At 35.1% G+C, this 23,005-nt stretch overlaps 1 protein-coding gene across 2 annotated transcripts in view; it reads right to left on the bottom strand.

Moving 5' to 3' along the window:
• Positions 1-23,005, bottom strand: part of LOC131153336 (probable cytosolic oligopeptidase A) — a 35,087-nt gene that overhangs the window by 7,043 nt on the left and 5,039 nt on the right. For both annotated transcript variants that reach the window (XM_058105572.1, XM_058105583.1), the window contains exons 4-11: positions 18,599-18,675; positions 17,325-17,468; positions 16,976-17,206; positions 16,820-16,910; positions 15,317-15,438; positions 14,984-15,091; positions 14,641-14,886; positions 6,760-6,905 (exon numbers count right to left, since the gene is read on the bottom strand). In XM_058105572.1, the coding sequence (XP_057961555.1) occupies positions 6,760-6,905; positions 14,641-14,886; positions 14,984-15,091; positions 15,317-15,438; positions 16,820-16,910; positions 16,976-17,206; positions 17,325-17,468; positions 18,599-18,675 (1,165 nt within the window). The remainder of the gene's footprint in view (positions 1-6,759; positions 6,906-14,640; positions 14,887-14,983; positions 15,092-15,316; positions 15,439-16,819; positions 16,911-16,975; positions 17,207-17,324; positions 17,469-18,598; positions 18,676-23,005) is intronic.

Here is a 23,005-nt window from a genome sequence, read left to right as displayed (position 1 = left end):
GAATTGTGTAAATTGATAGATTCAAATCGATTCGCTAGATTCACGAGTTGAATCAATAGATTTGGTAGCAATTTAGTTGATTTTAGATTCGCTAGTAAGATTCGAACCGATTTGGTGTGGCATTGATGAGAATCATATGAATCGATCCGTGAATCAAAAGTTTCTAACTATGGCTCCAATTCGTTTTGATTATTCTTCTTGTTTGACATTAGCGTGGTTGCTAGTTTGTGAATGTTGGGATGGAGTCTATGAATCCCAAAAACAAGTTTCATTCATCGCTGCCACACATAACAACTGAAAAGTTGGATGGAAAGAATTATATTTAGTGGTCTAAGGTAGTTCAGGTTTATTTAGCAGGATTAGGAAAATCTAACCACTCACTCCAATCTAATCCTTCTAATGAGAGGAGAAAAGAAGTGTGGACTTAGGAAGATGCCTTGATCGTTTCCCTTTCGTGGAATCCAATGGAGCCGCATATCGCACGGATGTGCATGCATCTAAATACATGCAAGGAGATTTGGAATCATGTCAAACTTCTGTACTCTAGTAACATCACATTTATGATTTATCCCAAGAGTACTTTCAGTTACAATACAAAGACTGAAGCATTGCAGATAATTTTGGAGAGATGAAACATATTCATGAGGAACTTAACATCATGCAACCTATAATCGCCAACATTCGTGATATGCAAAAGCAGAGGAAATATGTGACATCTCTTCAGGTCCTAGCGGGCTTGAAACTCGAGTTTGAGGCAGTCTGGTCCCAGATACTTAGTAGTGCAAAATTGCCATCCATTTTCCGATGTTTGTTCTCGTGTCCTTCGAGCTTTCTGTAGCATACATTCTCCCACTCTTGTTAATGGCTATGAGAGAACAGCCTTTGCTACACATGGTGATTCTAGTTCTCTTCAAACAACTACAAAAGTTGTTGAGGCGGTTCAAGTGGTCATCGTGGTAGAGATTAACGAGGTAGAGGCACTCCTCGCAAGAGCGCTCATTGCAGACAAGGTAATCATACTAATGAGCAATGTTGAGATCTCCACGGTAGACCTTCACATGTTGCCAATGCAACCACCACCGACTCCACACCTTTGGGGCCAAGTGGGAGGCAACATATCGCGTCCATATCAGAGGAAGAGTATTCCAAGTTCCAACAGTATCAAACAACACAACAAGCTTCTCTTCCCATTGCATCTCCTGCCCAAACCGATGATCCCATGGCATGCCTATCATCTAGTACATATCCTAGTCCTTAGGTTATAGACTTCTCTGCCACTGATTATATCATAGGTATACCTAATTTATTCTCTACTCTTCAGTATCCTAAAAATTTATCTTGTGTTACTCTTGCTGATAGATCCACCACTGCCGTTAAGGGAATTGAGACTATAAATCTCACTTCTTCTATTTCTCTTCCTTCAATTTTGTATATTTCAAAGTTTTCTTTCAATCTTATGTCCATTAGCAAGACTACCAAATCCACAAATTGTTTAGTAACATTCTTCCCTTATTCTGTGGTTATTTAGAATTTGAAGATGAGGAAGACAATTGGCGGAGGGCATGAGAAATGGTTTTAAATAACAGCCATTACGTCATGTAATAGCCTTTACATAACAAAATTTCAAGGCCTCGATACTGATATGGGCTGCTATAGCAGTGAGGGAAAAAATCACAGCCGTAAACGGCCGATAGCGGCCCTTACGCTTCCGTTAAGGGTTGTTACACCCCGTTTCACCATCATTCCCTGCCGACAGTCTAATATACTGAAAAATACCTCATTTGTTCCTGATTTTTCTGAGCTTCGCTGCAATTCTCCCTCTCCCCAAGGTTGTCCAGCTTAGATCGAATAACCTATGGCCGCCAAAACAGAATTTTGTGCTTGAAATCCCCATATGAAGGCGATCTACTGCACCCCCTTCCCTTCGAAATTTTATCCATTTGCAAAGAAAGTTGTTGCTGTTTGGATGTGATTTGGTAGATTTGAGTAAGAAATCAAGCTAGAAACTTGGGATTAGGGTAGATCCGAAGAGGATTTGAGGCTTTGAGCTTCAAACAGGGTTGGAATAGGAGAAGCTTTGCGTTCGTGAGTTCCTGAGTCCTGACTCCCTTCGAAATTTTATCCATTTGCGAAGAAAGTTGTTGCTGTTTGGAAGTGATTTGGTAGATGATTAAGAAATCAAGCTAGAAACTTGGGATTAGGGTAGATCCGAAGAGGATTTGAGGCTTTGAGCTTCAAACAGGGTTCAGGAATGGGAGATGCTTTGTGTTCGTGAGTTCCTGCGTCCTGACTTCCTGTTCATGGATCTGCTACCATGTACAATTTATTCCACCCACTTTTTTTTTTCCTTTTTTCTTTTTTGCTATAGCAAGTTAAGCAACTTATTAGCTTAACTAATTAATTTGATACTTATGACTTAAGCTTAAACAATGCTTATAGCTTAAGTGCTTAATTAACTAATTAGCTACTTATAGCTTAAGCTTATGCAATGTTTATAACTTAACTATTTCCAATTACTACTTAGTACTTAGTTACTTATACTTTTAATTGCTTATTTGCTATGCTTATAGTTTAACTAATTAATTTGCATAATGGGTCTAAATTGCCTAATCCCTAATGGCCTAAATTGCTATGCATAGCTACTGAAATTTTGAATATTAGAACTTAAAATTTTAAATTGTTAGAAAATATAAAAGAATATGTAACTATTAAATATTAAATACAATGAAACTACTATCTATTTAGTCTTTAAATTGCTTAATGGGCCTGAACTGCCTAACCCCTAATGTCCCAAATTTTTATGCTTGCTTCATTATTGACTTCTTGTTATTTTGAATGGTAAAATTTTAAAATTAAATTTCTAGAAAACGAGAAAATTATATGGAACTATTAAATGTAACTATTTCACATACTAATACTAATGAATATATTGTGTAGGTATAATTGTATATTGACTCATTTTATGTCTCTAACTAATTGGTTTTCATTTTAAATTACATTTCTATTTTTTTTTAATCATTAAACAATGCACTAAAATTAGTATAAAAATCATGTTGCATATTAAAAAGTGTTTGTTCGTTGAATAAAAGTGGTCAAAATTCATTAAAAATCATGTTTTAAAGGATTCATGCTTATTCTTCAATTTTGGCGGTGCATGCATGAAAAAGAATTCACGGTCGCTACGACCGCTTCCTGTTATGTAACGCCCGCTTCTCCCACATCCCGCAACTGTTATGAGACATTACCAACAACCGCAATTTAAAACCACGGAGTGAAGCTGGTGGACTATCACCTTGAGCCGCTATCTCCTTCAACCGCCTACACTGCTGCTGCCACACCTCTCCAAATGCATTGTCACCTCGGTCATCCTTCATTGGAAAAGTTGAAGTGTCCAATTCCTTATTTGAATTCTATTTCTAGTCCAAGGTCTTAAATTTCGATTTCGACTGAAATTTCGAAGCTCCAAAAGTACGGAAATTTGGATTTCGATTTCAAAAAATAACATAAATTAGTAATAAAGCATGGAATTCTATGTGAAACTTTCGAAATGGTTAACAAACATAATAACACAAGTTTTAGGACTAATATATTACAAATTAAATACATCTATGTTTTGTAGGAGGTGGAAAACTTGAAAAATAGTATGTGCATCAAACATATTTGTAAGATAATGTACATTAAATGTATTCAATTAATACAAATGAAATTCATAGATCATTTAAATATTATTTAGTACACAAATAATGATAGTTTAGACATGAATGGTTAAATAAAATGTTAGTGTAAGTTTATTTTTTCATATAATTTCAAAAGCACTTGTAATAATCTTTTGTTTCAATAAAATAAATTAAGATAGAAATTTCACATCACTCCTAAATTTTTCATTTGAATTCTAATGAAATTTCATCATATAGTTAAAATTTCAACAAGTTTCGCTAAAATTTCAAGATTTCGATAAATTTCGGATGATTTGTTGAGATTTGACAAAAATTATGCAAGGCGGAAATCGACTTCCATTTCGATTTCGAGGGTGACGAAAATCTGAAATTTCAACAGAAATTTAAGACCATGGTCTAGTCTTGATTCTGAGTCTTATTAGTTGGATAAGCATCATCGTGTCCTTTTGCTTTACAAGTCAATAAACAGGCTGCAAGCCCTTTCATGTTAGTACATTGTAATGTTTGGGGTCCAAGTATAGTTGTGTCCAAGTTGGATTTCTAGTACTTTGTAACCTTTGTAGATGTTTATTCAAGAATGACTTGGCCATATTTAATAAAAGATAATCTGATTTATCTCAAATATTTGTGTCTTTTGTTCTGAAATAAAGACTCAATTTGGTTTGCCACTTCGAATGCTTCGGAGTGAAAATGCCAAAAGGTATTTTAGTACTCAATTCACTACTTGACTCAATTTAGTACTGTTCATCAATCATCCTGTGCTCACACTCCCCAACAAGATGGGGTTGCAAAGAGGAAAAATAGACATATCCTTGAAATCATTCACACCTTACATTATAAAATGCATGTCATCCTCAATTCTTAGTGATGAAATTCCCTACTCCATTCTTTTCCCTAATTCACCTCTACTCTCTCTACCTCCCCGTATATTCCGGTTTGAGTCCTTTGTTCATCAACTAACTTTCGAGGTGGATAAGTTGGATCCTTACGCTATAAAATGTGTCTTTTTGGGCTAATCATATACTAAAAAAGGGATATCGTTGTTATGGTCCTATGTTGAGATCCAAACCAATTAATACACTCATGGATCCTAACAGCAAGTTAATGTTGGAAATAGTTTATTTGTTGGCTAATCCTATACGATACTAGAGACTTGTTGGACAGTTGAATTATCTAACAGTCACTCTGCCGAACATATCTTGTGCAACAAGTGTTGTAAGTTAATTTTTGGATTCCCCAAGGACAAGTCACTAGAACGCAGTAATTCGCACCTTGAGATATCTCAAAGGTGCACTGGTATAGCTATTTTATATCCAGATCAGAGTCATGCTTATATTTGGGGATATACAAATGCAGAGCGGGGTACTGTCTCTTCATTCGTGGTAATTTGGTTTCTTGGAAGAGTAAGAAACAAACTGTGGTGGTCAGGTCAAGTGTTGAATCAAAGTACAGAGTTACAGCTAAACACTACTTGTGAACTTGTTTGGTTGAAGAACATGCTGGAAGAATTGGGTTTTCTACATTCTCAGTCTGTGGAGGTGATATGTGATAATCAAGTTGCTCTTCAAATTGCCTCCAACCCAGTATTTCATGAGCAAACGAAGCACATTGGAGTTGATTGTCATTTTATTCACGAGAAACTTGTGCAAAAGCTCATTACCACCACTTATGTGATGCCAGATACGTAGCTTGTTGATTTTTTTACCAAAGCTTTGGGGGTGCTCATGTTAAATTTACTTGTAACAAGCTAGGACTAGTAGCATATGATTTTATGCTCCAACTTGAGGGGGTGTTTTAAAGGTTATTTAAATCTTTTAGTATTATTATCATTAAGTGTGTTTGTATGTTAACTAGTGAGAGTTAGAAAGGGTGTTATGGTCTTCAAAATGTATTTGATTTGTATTATAAATAGAAGGAGAGACCTATCTTCAAGTTAGGTCATTCATTTAATCAAAATCTAAATAGTTTTGATTATATATTGATGACTTCTAAAATTAAATCTAAAATTGCTCATTGATATAAACAAACAAAATGATTCAGGTCATTTAAAACATAAAAGTTAATATCTTAAATTGTCATTAAATTTTTTTACTATGTGATTAGTGGGGACCAAAGAGAAAATAGACAAGCCGATAGAAAAATCAAATATAAATAAGTCTCTACAAGCATATAGACAAATTTTTATTTTTACTTTTTTGGATCGGTGGATAGGCAAATCTATTTTTGATCATATATACTAAAAATCTATTTTTGACCATATATACTAATAAGTTAATGAACTTACTTCCTTAGTTAACTCCTAATCCTATTAAACAAGCCTATTATTTGAGTTTATAAACAACCCAAGTTGCGAGCCAGTTAAACGAGCTAGCTTGTGAGCTTAGGAGCCAAGTATAGATCATCTAGCTCAAGCTCATCGCATACAATTTTCAAACTCAAAATCTAAGCACAAGGTTGGCTCATTTATCATAATGATCTCGAACGAGCTATCATCAAGCCAAGCACCGAGTAGCACATGAACAGCTAGCTCTTTTGCAGCCTTGGCCATACTCAGTGGTAACCTCATCTTCTATATAACAATTTGTACATACATATTTTCTATCATTATTCATAATTTTTGAAAAAATAATAATTTTATTCTAATTATTTAGACTATAAATTATTTATATTATAGCAAATGCAATATGCCACATTCACATTTGAACCTGCAGCCTAAGATTTAATCCTAAGAATTAAATTATCTATTATTGGGGCCAACAGTGCCACTCTTAGAGAAGTAAATCCCAAGATTTTTTGACACTTCTTCAGACACCTGCAAGATGGTTAACATATTGGAGAAACAGTGCATAAAGATTATTACAAGCATTTGCAGACCCATTCCCATAGCCTATGTCAAGACCCATGTAGTTACCAAGGATCATACATGCCACAAAAAAAATCAGAGTAATCTAATGAGTAAAATCATTTAAAAGCTGGAATGTCATTAAAATACGAATTCTGAATCTATGCGTGCATCGCATCACTTCTGTAATTGCAAAATTTTTGAAATTATAACACACAGGTTTTAGCTAGATGAAATTACCTTTGGTAACACCAATTTTCCATGAATTGGGAAGGTAATTCAACAGCATCCCACTCTATCCCCCGTATACCAGAAACCAAACCCTCATCCTGCCTGGTTAGCATATGCTGAAGTGCATGACCAAATTCATGGAAGACAGTCTCAACCTGCAATAAGTGACAAAAATCTAGATGTCAAATAAGATGAATGCAACACCCACTTTGCAGAAGCAAGATTGCCCAATATGGTGATCTTTCTGCAAAGAAAAAAAAAATAACAAAACAAAACATAAAAATAAAAATAAAAAACATATTTTATTCAGAAATCAATAAACTTGTTTATTTTTAGGATAGGCAAAAGAAAGTAAGACATGAACGGCATCAAAAGGGTGCAATAGCACAACCCCGAGTACAGATGCAGATATTACAACAAGAATGTATCAACAAAATCAGTGGGGGCCTGAACATTAACAAAGTGTTGACCATCAAACCAAAAATAAAAATAAAAATAAAAAATAAAAAACAAAAACAAAAACAAACAAAACAAAACAAAAAAGGATGTTGCAAGCCATCTATTCTTTATGATATTAATAGAAGTCTATAATCCTTCAAAAGCTCCATGATCTCTCCCTCCAAACCATCAAAAAACAGGTCAGGAGGATCAGATCTAAGATTTTCTTCCTTTCTTTCTGTTCCAACACCCCTCCAAGCCCACAACTCTCCCAGAACAGAACCAGTCTACAACCCAGAAAATCATATAAATAGAAAATGACTTTTCTTTTTCAACAACAACATACAATCAGTGACAAGTATATGTCGCTTTTGTTAGCCCAAGGTTTCATTAACCTCATTTTGATGATAAAAAACTATATTGAGTACTAATGGCTCTGTGCTAAAGTTGGGTTCTACAAGATTAAAGCCATTGAAGTTGAAGAATTGAGAGAAGAAGTTGAAGACATTAATATGATTTATTTGTCGTGTTTCTCTCTCATTTGTGTTGTACACTTGTACTCCAACTTGTAAAACTATGAGAAAATATACAACATAGCACCAATGGGCCAAAACCGGAAAAAGGAGAAAGTAGAACGAACCTGGCCTTGTGCCAAGGGGCAGTCGACCGGCCTCAGGGGGTGGTCGATTGGCACAGGCAGAGGCCAAAGGCAGTCGACCAACCCCTAAAGGCGGTTGACCAATCTGGCAAGTTTTGTTTGCAACGGTTTTCTTTTTGTTTCTAATGGTTAGTAAGTAATCAACAGATTTGAAAGCCAAAAAAGCTCCTAAGGGTAGAAAACGGCTAGTTTTCATCCGAACTCTATATATATGCCCCCCTCAGCCTTGACAACGTTAGAGAACATACCTATACTGAAAATCCAAGTGCCCTCACTTTCATTATCTCTCAATCTCTCTTTGTGCTCTAATTGTTCATCCTTTTAAAAAAAACAAAAATCTCTTGAGCTTTCAATTGTTTATTCTTAAGATTTTATTGTGTAAGCTTTAATTGTGTATCTTACTTATAAGGGATTTGAGTTTGTAAAAATTTATTGTATTGGTTCCTTGGTCTCAATCAAAACAAGGAGTGTAATTTGGTTTCCTTGGTCTCCATAGAAAACAAGGAGTGTATTGTGGTTGCCTCGTCTCCATAAAACACGGGGTTGTTTTTGTTTCCTTTGTCTCCATTAAAAAAAGGGGAATTAGTGGAACCTCAAGACGGTTGGTCTTGAGAGAGTGCACGTAATCCGGTTTGCCGAACCACTATAAAAGAGTTTGTGCATCTCTCTTCTCTTTTCTTTGATTTAATTGCTTTCATTTTGTGTGATTTGCTTGATTGTTTTAATTGTCTTGAATTTTGTATCAAGCGCTTTTAATTTTGTTAAACTCAATTCAAACCCCCCGCCCCCCTTAGGTTACTACTTAGGCCAACAATTAGTCTCAGAGCTAATTAACCCCTACCATTATTTGGGGCTGAGTACCAATGGAAACTCTCACTTGTGACCGTGTCACCGAAGCAGGACTCTCCGCTCATTAGTGTGGGTGCATCAATGGAGACGATGGCCTGCTAGCGTGATAGGTATCATTGAAGGGTGATATGACCATGCATTAAATTTGGTATCATCAATAGTCATATTTTTTTACCATGCTAATTTTTATGTGTGGATCGTATTGGTACACCTTTTATAATGAACATTTTTTTATATAAATGAAACATTGTGCTTAAACGTTAGTATCTTTAGTCTCACCCCTCTTATTTTGGTTTTGATGATGTCAAAGGGGGCAACATAAGAAAAATAAGTACTTGTGGTTGACTTAAATTGTAATGACCCGAATAATAAAAATGGTATTTAAATAGAGAGGAAGGGAAATGAAAAACAGAAACAAAAAGAGGCAATAGACTTCGTCGACGAACGCTTCGTATTTTGGGAGAAATAACCAAGAAAATTAATCAAGTCCTCGTCGACGAACACAGCGGATTCGTCGACGAGAAGATACCGAGAGAGGATTTTTGGAATCTGAAATTCGTCGACGAAAGTGCAAGTTTGTCGACGAACTTTCTACAGGACTCGTCGACGAGGTAACGTGTCTCGTCGACAAATCCGACCCTATAAATAGCAAAAACCCGCATTTAAATGCAGAAAATTAAGAAAATATCACTCTCTCCCTTCGGTTTCTCTCCCCTCTCTCTTCGATTTGGGACGGATTTTCGCCGGTTCGAGGATCTGAAGTCACCACGACGCTACTGGAGAAGTTCTCTGCATATCTGCCGGAGCAAATCGTCGGTAGAACTCCGTTGAAATTCATCCCTGAGTTGAGGTAAGGTTTTTTATGTCGAATTTGATCTTACTATAGATATAGGAAATGATATGCACATGAAAATACTGAAGTTTAGTACTAGGAGTTTTCATTTTCAAGGTATTGATCAGGAAATTCTACGGGTGTGAGTCCAGGAATACATAGGGGCTTTTTAGTTGCCAAGTAAAGGAATAAAGTAAAGCAGTTATTTTTCCACATGTATTATTATTATTATCAGCAAAGTAATTTTCAAGGAATATACATGATATTTGAATATTATTAAGAAAATGTATATTATTGGGAAAATACTGCTATTATACGGAAAATGAGATTTTAGAATGAAATGTACGGAATTATTCAATTGTGTGTGGCATGAATGTTATTTTTATGAAAAGTAATGATATGACAAATTTTACGAATTAAGCATGTTTTCAGGAATTATGAAAAGATACAGTATATTATGATGATTTTGACAAGTACATAATAATTGATTATTTTCAGCATGATATGTATGAAATGTTCAGCGTGAGGCCGCATATATAAAATGATTTCGACGCGAGGCCGTATTTATGAAATGTTCGACGCGAGACCGTATATATGAAATGATTTCGGCATGAGGCCGTATTTATGAAATGTTCGACGCGAGACTGTAATTATGAAATGATTTCGGCACGAAACCGTATTTATGAAATTATGAAAAATGTTATTATATCATATATTATATGTTATCAGAACCCGGATGTTAGTTTAGTTCAGTTTCAAGAGCTCGGTACCATAGCCATATAGATCAAATATCGATGTTCAGATTTGTGTTAACCACCCCACGAGGGGGTGGGAGATGAATAGTCAATGTGGCTTTCAGTGTAGAGTTGTAGATGTCCACCTGGCAGTCCGAACCAGGGTGTGGCGGGTCCATCGTACTTACAGACATTTTTAACTCGACAGTAGTCGACCAGCCATTGTCGGATCCTGCCTTCGGACTGCACAACCCGTCATGGGGGGTAATACATGACATCAGCTAGCTATTCATCCTAGGTATGCTTTCAGTATTATTAGCTATAACAGATGTTTTATGAACGATATGATTTATTAGCAAATATGAAAGTATATGATTATTCAGTACGATATGATGAACGTTTATAGAAATATGAAATGTACTATATATATATAATTGCGTTAAATGTTCATGTTGTCACACATCTATATTTAGTTTATTTTCCCTTACAGAGATGTGTCTCACCCCCGAATTTAATTAATTTTTCAAGGGACCCTGAGAGACCGACAGGTCATGGCCGCCGTTGAGTTTGTTGAGTTACCTCACTAGGAGGGTAAGATTTTATACTAGGATCAGGATTATTTTGTTGTGAGATCCTAATTGTACTCGGAATGTTATGGAAGATTGAAAATACATGTATGTTATTTTGGTGTAAGTACACTCTGGTATTATGTTATATTGGTTGGATAATTGTAATTTTATACTTACTGTTGTTTAGGTTTCCGCTATTTATGACAACGCTATCCCTACTACCCACCGGTTCGGGTTGATGTTGTTATTATTTATGATTATTATTTGATAAGTTAAGCTGGTCGTTACATAAATGCTTTATTATTTGTTCATATTTTAATGAATAGTTTGTCATCCTCAAAAAAGAGGAGATTGTTAGCCCTAATGTTTCATTAACCTGATTTCGATGATAACAAACTATATTGAGTATTAATAGCTTTGTGCTTAAGTTGTACTTTACAGGATTAAATTCATTGAAATTAAAGAATTGAGAGAAGTGGAAGACCTTAATGTAATTTGTTAGTAGTGTCTCTCTCATTTGTATTGTACATCAACTTGTAAAACCATGAGAAAATATAAGGCATGGCATTAATGGACCAAATTGGTAAAAGGAGAACAAAAAATAGACCGAACCCGGCCTTGTGCCAAAGGGTGGTCGACCAATCGCTGAAGGCAGTCGACCGGTCTAGCAAGTTTTTCCCACAACGGCCTTCTTTTTGTCTCTAATGGCTATTAAGCTATCATTAGAACTTGTAAGCGATCGATTGGTCTAAAAGCCAAAAAGACTCCAATGGGCATAAAATGGCTAGTTTTCAACCAAACTCTATATATATGCCCTCCAAAGTCTTGAGAACATTAAACTGAAAATCCAAGTGTTCTTGCTTTCATTCTCTCTCAATTTTCTTTGTGCTCTAATTGCTCATCCTTGAGAGAAAACTCTTGAGAGGAATTTGAGTTTGTAAAATTTTCTTTCATTCGTTCCTTGATCTCGTCAAAATAAAGAGTGTAATTTGGTTTCAATAGTCTCTATAGAAAACAAGGACTGTATTGTGGTCATAGTTTTAAATCGCGGTAACGGGTAGCGTAGCGTAACGGTAACGGGTGTAACGGGAAGCGGGAGTAGCAGATATTACATAATGAGAAGCGGTATAATGACCGTGAATTTTTTTGAAGCACGCACAACCTTGTGCATATTAGCGTACTTGCATGTTTTAAGCTTTTAGCCCTTCTTAGAAAGAGTTTTAGTGTCTTTTGGATCCTTTAGTTCGAGTAACTAAAATTTTTGGTAAGGGCAACAAGTTTACATTTGTTTTAAACCACCATTGATAGAAAAATTAAGCATGTGTACATATTTATACTTTTCATTGTTCTTATCTGTGATAAATTCTTATGTGTGCTAAATTAATTAATAAAAAAAACAAATTATACACTCCATTAATCTATTAGACACATAACACATACGAATAATACAAATATAAAATAGTTAGAAAAGAAAGAAGGTTGAAGTTGAAAAATATAGAACATAAATATCACATTACTAATATTGTCAAAATAAAATATTTTCCTAAGTTAGTATTTTTCAAATTGTTAATTAATGCATCTCTTCTGAGTATTTAAAGAAATAATAAATTTTGTATCACTCTCATCCTCATTATAATCTTTTCCCCCTCACGCCATATGGTATATTGAGATTGATTTATGAATGAGAAGGAAAAACTGAGAAGAAAAAGTAAAAAAGAAAATAATTTTTTTGATGTAACAGTTTAGTAGCAGCTATGTAACAGCCATAGCGGCCTTTATGTAACGGTCACGGTCCGTAACGGCCGCTACAGCCGTGATTTTTCTTCTCAACAATTTCGCGGTGTGTAACGGTATCAGTAACCCAAAACGTAATGGTCTCAGCCTTTATTTAAAATCATGATTGTGGTTGCCTTGTCTCCGTAAAACTAGGGGTTGTATCAGTTTCCTTGGTTTCTATTAAAAAAAAGGAGAATTAGTGGAACCTCAAGACTGTTGGTCTTGAGAGAGTTGACGTAGGCCGGTTGCCGAACCACTATAAAAGAGTTTGCGCAACTCTCTTCCCTTCTCTCTTTGATTTAATTGCTTTTATTTTGTGTGATTCGCTTGATTGTCTTAATTGTCTTGAATTTTGTATCAAGCGTTTTTAATTTTGTTAAACCCATTTCACCTCCCCTCCAAGGTTGCCGCTTGGGCCAACAGGTCTTACTCAAAGATGGAAGTTAAAGGAAGTAGAGGTTCCGACCAGATCAATGCAGTACATTATCAAATATTATGCTGATCAGCCAGCCTCCAGCCTTCCTCAAGGCATTTTTCCGGCCCCTAGTCACCAAAAGCTATGGAGATGTTTGGCGTTGGAAAGCAGTTTCATTTTCCATTTCCAATATTCCATAGAAATACACAAATCCACCTTGTTTTTCAGTTCTCCAACATTCACATGGAGTAAATAGAAAAACAATAAAAAGATATCTTCCAAGTTTCCAATACAAATGTTGGAAATTTAGAAAACTGATGCCATTTTTGCAATTATTTAGAAAACAAGAAATCTAAAATGAAAATAATGTTCCACAAGACCACAACCAAACAGGCCCAATGCCTTTTATTTTTTATTTTTCTAAGAAAAACCAGCCCCCAGATAATTTTTTTTTTTAAAGATAATTAAAATTTGTATAAGCATTAAAAAAGTAGAAAACTACTAGAGAAAATTTAAGAATGTTACTGGACATAAAAGAAATGCTGAAATGCTCTGAAAGCTACATTAATAGATTCCATTTCTTGTGTATTTTGTCCACTTGGAACTCTTTTTGTCTTTCCACTTATTGTCCCTCCTAGATTTTTTGGAGCATCTTGATATTGGCTCCTGAGTTGTTCAGGTATGTATATGGGTTAAGCCCCTTTTGGCACCCTTCAGTTAATTATTCCTCATTAATAAGGGTGCCTCTTAACCAATTTATTACTAATAAAAAATAAAATTTGGTGCAATAATTGGTTGGCAATTAAGTTAATTGGGTCCAGAAGGTGAGGTACGGTAGCTAAGGGTTGAATCATAGCTGCTCAAGTTCAGAATACTTAAAGAGGTCAACTAAAGCCCCTTTATTCATGTTGGTTGACAAACGCAGTTCAGAATTTTATTTTTTATCAGTAAAAAGAATTTACTAAAAGGGTGTCAAGGGGATTCGGAACCAGATTTACAGAGTCATCCCTCCTGCAGGATGTGACAAAAATCTAAAATTACATTATGATCATTCAATACAATCCTACCATGCCAGTCAGAAACTGCAGTAATCCACTGCTCTTTACTAATCTAAAGTGGCTTCAGAGGTTTCTTTGTTTCCAAGCACCAGAAAATCTGTAGCACTTCACTATAAAATTCACCTCAATATTCAAGCCTTTCAAACATATACAAAATTCAAACAATCTCATTGCACCTAGAACATCAGTACATGCAACAAGACATTCACAAATCAATAATTTTGTCACAGGATGTGAACGTCAATTTAACCAATATATGTTCATTTAGACCCAAAGGCTCTCCAAGGCAATCCTAACCTAGACCGGAAAGGCCAAGTTGCTGATTTCTCAGCTAGCACCATGTTAGGTTGTTAGCAACTAATAATATAAAGCATAAGAATTACAGTCCCTTAATATTAAAGCAAATGCATTTAATAGGACTGTTATTAATGATTTTGATGTAATCTTTGATTTGTGACATCCTTCAGGGTGCTTGATTCAGTGTAGCATGGGCTGGCATCCCCTTGATGCCTCTTCAATATAGTTGCCTTATCAAAAAAAATTAAATTAAATTAAACTTACCTCTCTGAATGTCATAAGGCTTGGCTTGTCCCCCACTGGGGGCATTTGATTGCAAACCATGTGGGCTACAGGCAACCTCACAGATGCACCATCATGTGACATAACACGACTTCGAGCAACAACCTCATCCATCCATGCACCTCCTCGTTTTTCAGATGGACGAGAATATGGATCAAAATAGAAGTATGCAATTGGATTACCAGAAGAATCTTTAACACAGTAGAACTGAACATCATTGTTCCAGACCTATTAAGTGAACCTCATAATTATTAGTATGCAAAAACCATCTAGTTATCCTACAAGAAAACAATGAGACACGAATGAACCAGTGAAAATATATTACTGGAGCTAGACCATCAGCTGGCTCAATATCAATTCCAAAAATCCCATTTGCAAGGTTGAAGAGGCCATCCATAACTTTTGGCAATGAGAAATATGGGCGTAGTTCTTCCTGCCATTTTTTCCCAAACCATATAAATTTTTCCATGCAAAAACGAAGGCTTTCCAAAAGGAAAAATTATTAACTGTAACTAACCAAAAAAACATATAACAGAAATAAAGGATATTTAAATTACCAAATTTCGGACACAATCAAATCCAGAGAGTATGATGTTCGAAGTAAGAATGTGCATGTGAGCGTGAATGAGAGAGATAGAGGGGAAGAGAGAGATCTAACCTCATTTATATCATACTTTGACTCGCGAAGCCTCTCACTCCAAAAGCTAAAATCCCAATGGTTCAAATCATTAGCTTCTAATGCTCCTTGACTTTTTGAGAAATGTTTAAGGTCTTCCATATCTATAAATGTCAAAGTAAATATCAGGCCCCACCTGGTCCTCAAATGCTTTTCAAGTTCAACAGAAATTTGTTCAAGAAAGAATTTAAAAAATGGGGAATTGGACAGTGGAAACTTTACTAAAATCTATTTCTAAAAAAATTTCAACGCAGAAGCAGGCATAACAGAAATATCTCTACTATTAATTACAGGAAGAAAAGCATTTTTCCTCCTCATTGTTCCCAAAATACTCTCAACCTTTCAAGTTATCATTTAAATTACAACCTTCACAAACCAAGGATACATAAGTGATTCAACAAAATAATTTCAACTTTAAATTTCTCAAAAAAATTTACAATTTCTTATTATCTCCCTAACTCTCCATAGCCTCTATCCTTCTCTGAAAAACAGAAAGTCAAAGACGGTGGAGCACACACTGTTTGCCCACAGTAAGTATCAACACAAGCAAACACTTCTCTTTAAAAACATAAACATTTTAGATTTATGAGCAAATCAGCCATTCTAGAGCTTTCTCTAAATAGAAAGGAAGTAACATAAGTAATAGAGAACACAGCAAATGGCTCAGCAAGAGCTTGTTCGCACTCGCTCGTTTATAAAAATGAGTGATTCTCAAGCCCAATTTTGAGGCTCGCTTAATAAACAAGTCGAACCTAAAGATGAATGGATGGCTCACTTACAAGCTCAGTTTGACTCATTTAGTAAGCTTTGATTAGACTCATTTATCAGCTCATTTAATTAGGTCAAATTAGGCTCAATAGGCTGTAGTTGGCTTAAAAGCAGCGACTGTCTTGGCATGCGGATCCTCATGTTTAGGCTGAAATCAAAAACTTGAATTTCGGTGATAGGGCCAATGTGTAAGGCCAATAGCCTCTTTTTTTTTTTTTTTGTTGGGGTGGAGGGGGTGGAACAAAAAAACCCTAATACAGTATTAGTTAGAGCCTCTTTTTACCTTTTACCTAAAGAGCCTCTCGTCTCTCATAGTGATAGGTTCCAAAAAATCAAGCCATTAATGAGCATCTCAGAAGCTCTAGTCGATAAGGGCTCCTCAACTTATGCGCTTGCACAAATGAACAAGCTTGAGCAAGCATATTCAAGCTCACAGCACATTTGCGGCCCTAGCCAATAGCAAGGTTTCATTACATGCTACTAAATATGAAGGACATAATAATTTGCAACATAACAATTAAATTATGTTGGCAATGCTCCTATCATATGATAAAAATGTGTAAAAATATAACAAAGCAAGCACTCTGAGATCACGATTCATTTCCACCAAATGCAGCCCCATTGCAAGGTATCCATTTAACATGCTAGAGAATGTCAAAGTAACCACTTCACACAATATGGGGTCTTAATTTAGAGAACGTATATTTAATGCACAACCTTGAATGGCAGGATTCCAGGAAGCACTTCGAAGCTTTTCTAGGAGTTCCTCTGCCTTTTGAATGGTGGCCATTTTAGTAGCCATGCTCACCTGACAAAAAATTATACCTCAGTTTGTCCATAAAAGAGGAGTATGCTGAACACAAAAAGTTATACCTCAGCATGGTTCTTGTAGCCAAGAAGCCTAGCCTTTTCCAATCTAAGATTAAGAATTTTATCAATAATTGCTGTATTATCCAGATCTCCACTAGAGGCACGGGATACATAAGCACGGTAAACTTCCTCACGCAAAGACCGGTTTTGAGCATGTTGCATAACAGATAGAAAACTCGGTGCATCCAATGTGATGACCCAGGGACCATTCTCGGCAGTAGCATTTTGGTGCCCCTGGTTGGATTTACAAAGATGCATAAAACAAAAATACACAAGACAAAAAAGCCAATATCTGACTTGAGGCATGAAAGAAACAAGACAAAATCCTCTGTTAGGTCTCAGCAAATAATACCTTAGACACTGCTGTTTGTGCGCCCAACCCAAGAGCAGTAGCAGGTAACCCTTCAACGTCTTTCTTATCTGTAATTAACTTTTCAAACTTCTTTGTGGCATCCAAAACATTCTCCTCAAATTTTTTTGAAAGTTTTTCCAGCTCCTGCAAATCAACTCAAGGTGAAAAGTAAGCAATCACAGATCAGATGATCAAAACCCTTTTCCAAGATTACATCCTGTTTCAGCCAAAAAAAACATAAATTAAATAAAAATGACAAATTTCAATTAACAATGAACAAAATGGGGGAGAAATGGGAGGAAAAATAGGTATGCAAGAAGATTACTGCTTGCTTTTCTTATTCATAAATTTTAGGATAATAAAAGAAATAGTTCTGTGCCATCTTTCATAATTAAATTCTTGTTATAGAAGCCAACCTTAACCTCCCTTCGCCCACCCCTCTCCAAACACCAAACAAAAAAGAAAGTCCCACAGCATGCTCAGACTCAAGTTTCAGATAATATTTAAATTTTTTTTTATTAATTTAATCTTTCTGGACATCCAAAAAGACAGGAAAAATAACTTAGGTAAATTATTGTATAGATAAGCAGAATATTAATCAGAAATTAAAACAATCTTAAATCTCTATCTATTATACATATAATATGCATAATTAAGGTTTAGACACATAATTAACTCCCTACTATGGAAGTGAACAAAGTTCAAATCAAATATTTTTCATTTGGTGCCATGGCCCCTTGTTTTCCCATCTTCGATCTGCAGGCAAAATCATGTACCATGATGGGAACATAGTCCATTTCAGTTGCTCAAAATTTTATAAGACGCATACAAAGAACAATATCAATTTGAACATTTAACAAATGGCTTTCAAGCCACCCTCTCTTTCTCCCTCTTTCCAAAAGAACTCTAACCTCTCTTTCATTGATGAAACCCATTCATCTGTACTACTGATTAACACATTTCCATAATAATAATCATAATTATAATAATAATAATTGGTCTTTCCATGAAATTCTTCAAAAATCTTTCCTGATGCATTTTTCTGCACGCACACGCGCACACACACATGCACACAAATAGGGAGGTCAGTCTCATTGATTAAATGGAAATCTCACACAATAATAAAATTGCCAATTTATTCCCTAATAAAACCTTGAAATGACAAGGAAAAACTATGAGATAAAAGAAAATTTGAGAGGATTCTATATAAGTTAAGGTCCACAAGAAGCCCTAGTTTAGTGCATCCAGCCACTCTAGTTCGTATCGAAGCACACCTGTTGAATCTTATTGAAATTGTCTCTTTTGTCATCTTCAAGAGAAACACCACTAAGAACTGCCTCTTTTATTTGGGCTGAAATCAAAAGAAAACATAATTGGCAAAAGTCAACCTATTCAAATGTAAAATAACATGTTTATAAGACACAAAGTAAACAAAGGAAACCAAATGTGCATGATACAATATGATTCATCAAGAACTGACCCATCAAGAGACAACTATGTACACACTAATTTTAAGTCAAAATGGATAAGATAAATACCTTGGGAATGAGGTTGGAATCTCTGAAAATTTATTCACAAAAATTTTATATTCTGATTCTTTTCTTCTTGAAAAAATTGTTGAAGGGTCTAATTGTCTAAATGACTTGATGTTGGAAGAGTGGGAAGATCTCCTCCCCTTTGGTTGGAAAAGATCGAAGTAGCTTGAAACTCATGAACAAACTCAAGTGTGGTATTGAGATGCATATTTCTTGATGTTCTTGAGGGCTTGAGGGCTTCAAGATTGAAGTTAGCTGGCACTTTTGGGGCTTGAATCTGTCAAGTCTTTCACTGTTGATTGTCCTTTGAAAGATTTCAAGGCATTTCTATTTTGACGTAACATTTTTGTGAACAAAATTTGAAGTCAAAGTAGACAAAGAATTTCAGTAAACATTGCTTTACTGATTTTGGGAATGCAATTAGAATCTCAGGACTTTTCTTTACAAAAGTAGTATCCTCAGATTGTTTTCTTCTTTAAAAAATTGTACGGAGAGCCTGAATGACTTGATGTTGGAAGAACAAAAAGATTTCCTGCCCTTTGGTTAGAAAAGATTGGCATAGCTTGAGATTCACAAAGAAACTAGAAGTTCAGCACTTGAGAGGCCCAATTCTTGATGTTCTTCAGGCCTAGAAGGTTGAAATATTTCAGGGGGCTTTTGGGGCTTGAACCTGTCAAAGCTTTTGCAGCCAATTGTGATACATTACCAACAGATTACACATGGTGCTAATATATTGGCTTGACTGCATGATGTTTAATAAAGCACAAAATATTTGGCAAACCTTGATTTCCCCTTACATTTAATAAGACATGTGAACCTCGTATTGGTGTTAAGCTTAATTAATGGGACCTTTTCAATAACATGCGACAGACTTCAATTGGCCTTCTGGCTTCTATATGCACTGTTTTGGGTCGATGTAATAAGTTCTCGTTTCTTTTGGTTTATGGATGTTCTAGATTCAACTTTATGCCTACTATATGCATCAAACCATTCCTTGTTAGTTATTACTTTCAGTCTTATATCCATATATACGTAATCATGTGGTATATACATTAAAATATTTCTGTTTGAATATCTAAATGCTCAGACTAAAACAGAAGGGTGCAAGTGGTCAAGTTATTCAACACCATAGTTGTAAAATGGAGGTTCAAATCGTGAATCAAAATTCCAATTTTGGGAATCGAGAATCGAATGGAATCGTAAGATTCAGTACAATTTCCAAAATTAGTTCTAAATGTCATGTTGTTGTGAAACAATTGGCGTTCTGATACCAATTGTTGTTGCCGAGTGTGCGCAGAGAAAGACCTCACACGAACTCACTAAACAATGAATGGAACAAGCAAGACAAACACTCAATGATGAACTATATACTAAACAAGCAATCACTCAACAATGAGAATAAAAGAAAGCAACAATCAAAGACATAAGAATTTACGTGGTTCGGCAATTTGCCTACGCCCACGGGAGCAGCGGCTGTTTTTCACTATCTCAATGAATCTTACACCAAGCTTATCAAACTAGGGTTACATAATAAGGATTAAATATTAATTTAATCCGCACAGAAGACTTCTACTTAATCTAAAACAATTCTATAGCGATCCCCTAGAGGAAAATCCTCCAAAAACTCCCAATGTACTCATCTCCGATTCGAAAATCCGTGATGTCCACGAGCGTAACCGTCGACGGTTTTAACCCGAGAACAATTTCCTACAGAACACCCTGAAACTGTCAATGGTTAGGCCAAACCATCAACAGTTTGCCTCCTGCATCCTTCTCTCCTTGTTCCTCGCTTCACAATACTTTCCCGCGATGCATGCCTTCCACTCAAAATATGAGTCACATCCCCAACACATGCATATATTGATATACAATCAACAAGCAAAATGGTAAAGTGCATTTAAATTTTGACAATAAAAAAAAAATCATATTTTATGTGTATGTTTTCCCTAAGCAAATGAAAACTAAGACAAAGAGCCAAGAAATATCAGTAAAAAATGAATTTTATATTGTTTAAAGGAGGGAATCAAAAAAAAATATAAAAAAAAATCAAACTTTTGGTGTTTACCAACAACTAGAAATAATGATATTTTATATATATTCTTTCACAGACTAAATAGGAAAATATGATAATAATTGAACAAACTAACACTAAAACCAACTCTTGAATCTTAACACAATGAAACATGAGTACCACATCAGCCAATGAGAGTTCTTTCCCTTCTTAATAGCATAATAGTATACTCCTAGAGTGAAGAATGGATTTGGGAAGGCAACATAAGATGTGAAGTTCTATTTTTCTTCTCTTTTTTAGCACAAAACTAACATAGACAAGGAATGGAAGGTAATCATGTTAAAAAAAAAAAAAAAAGCAAGAAGAAAGAAAGAAATGTTATTTTTAGGGTTTTAAACAAGTTGGGTTTATTAGGATATGATAGGTCTAGAATCATGTGAATTGATAGGTTTAGATTGATTCATTAAATTAATAAGGTGAATCAATAGATTTGGCAACTGTCGTGATGTCTTGGGAGTGAGGTGCCCCGGGGTGGCGAATAAAAAATAATAGTTTTAATTTTCAAGAAAATTGGATGTTGGAGCCGCCACTAACCTTTTGGAGTATGATTAGAACACATGATTTGTAACGACCCCAAAAATAATATGCATGGAAATGTAAAAATAAAAATAATAATAATAATAATAATAATAATAATAATAATAATAATTAATATTAATTATTTATTTATTTATTTGTAAATGATAATTATTATTAATTAATTAATTAATATAATAATATATTAATATAATATAATATAATATAATACAATAATATATTAATATAATATAAATATATATATACACATATAATCAATCTTGAAATTAGAATTACAGAGACGTCTCTCTCTGTACTCTTCATCTCTCACTCCTCCGTCCCTCCTCTCTCTCCTTGATTTTCTAGGCCGAACGGGCGTCGATCAAAAACAAAAGATACCCCTAGGTTCCATTCTCCATCACCGAAATTTTAACTAGAGTGGATTTGTCGTAAGAGCAACGTAGGCACCACTCTTGGGATAAGGTAACATCTCACTCTCTCCTCAATTTCTCCTTAAATTTTTTGCCACATTGACGATCGGACACCACCACAGGGTCCTAACTCTGATCCTCGTCATTTTAATCGAAGTAAATTTTTAATTTGGATTTCCTAGGCACCACTCCAAGGCTAGGGTAGGATAGTGGAATTATATCCGTTAATTATTTTTTAAAGCCTAATTAGTATTGGGAGTGTGTATTAAAATAATTATTATTCTGGGAATTGAATTGATTGATTTGGGAGAAATGTGAATTTCAGGGTTTCGAGTTTTGAACGTCGCGGGTGTGGGATTGGGTATTTTAGCAGGCCTCTCAGTAAGGCAGGTAAGGGGAATAAATTATAACAGCTATTTTGAGGACTACTGGTTGAATTAATACGTGAAAATAAGAATATAATATTTTTCCTGAAATTATTATGATACGAATAACAAATAAAATTGTGTGGCATATGAATTATACTGAATTGTGATGTTTTGGGATTTGAAATATGGGAAATGATGAAAAGTGATAAAAAAATTGTTTTATTGAGAATGATGAATTATGTTATACCAACGTGTATTTTACCAAGAAGTGATGGAATATAAATATGAATATAGAAATGTTTTCTATAATAAATTAAAATATGAAATGATGATATGTTTTATTGAGAAATGTTGAAATACATGAAATGGAATATATACTAAAATGTGAATACTACAATGTGAATACTGAGTTGTGAATACTGAAATGTGAGCACTAAAATGTGAATATTGTAACGTGAATACTGCAATGTGAATAATGAAATGTGAATACTGAATTGTGAAAATGGAAATGTGGAAATGATAACCCTGATGGACTGGAGTATTTCGAAAAGCACGGTACCGTTGCTAGTGGGATGATAAGTGCAACCACATGGTCTCGTAGAGAGTGTGGCGTGACAGTCGATTGAGCCAATGAGAAGAGTAGTTTTGCCCCCTGGAGTCCGGACTAAGGTTAGGCAGGTCAATCGTACTACAGACAATGGATTTCTTATTTTGATTTCTTATTTTGATCTAACCGGGTAGGCCAACCGTGGTTTAGATC

Source organism: Malania oleifera, chromosome 1 (genome assembly GCF_029873635.1).
Source record: "Malania oleifera isolate guangnan ecotype guangnan chromosome 1, ASM2987363v1, whole genome shotgun sequence".
Taxonomy (NCBI): domain Eukaryota; kingdom Viridiplantae; phylum Streptophyta; class Magnoliopsida; order Santalales; family Ximeniaceae; genus Malania; species Malania oleifera.
The sequence above is the reverse complement of the archived record's forward strand: the minus strand, read 5'-3'. Positions and strand labels throughout refer to the sequence as shown.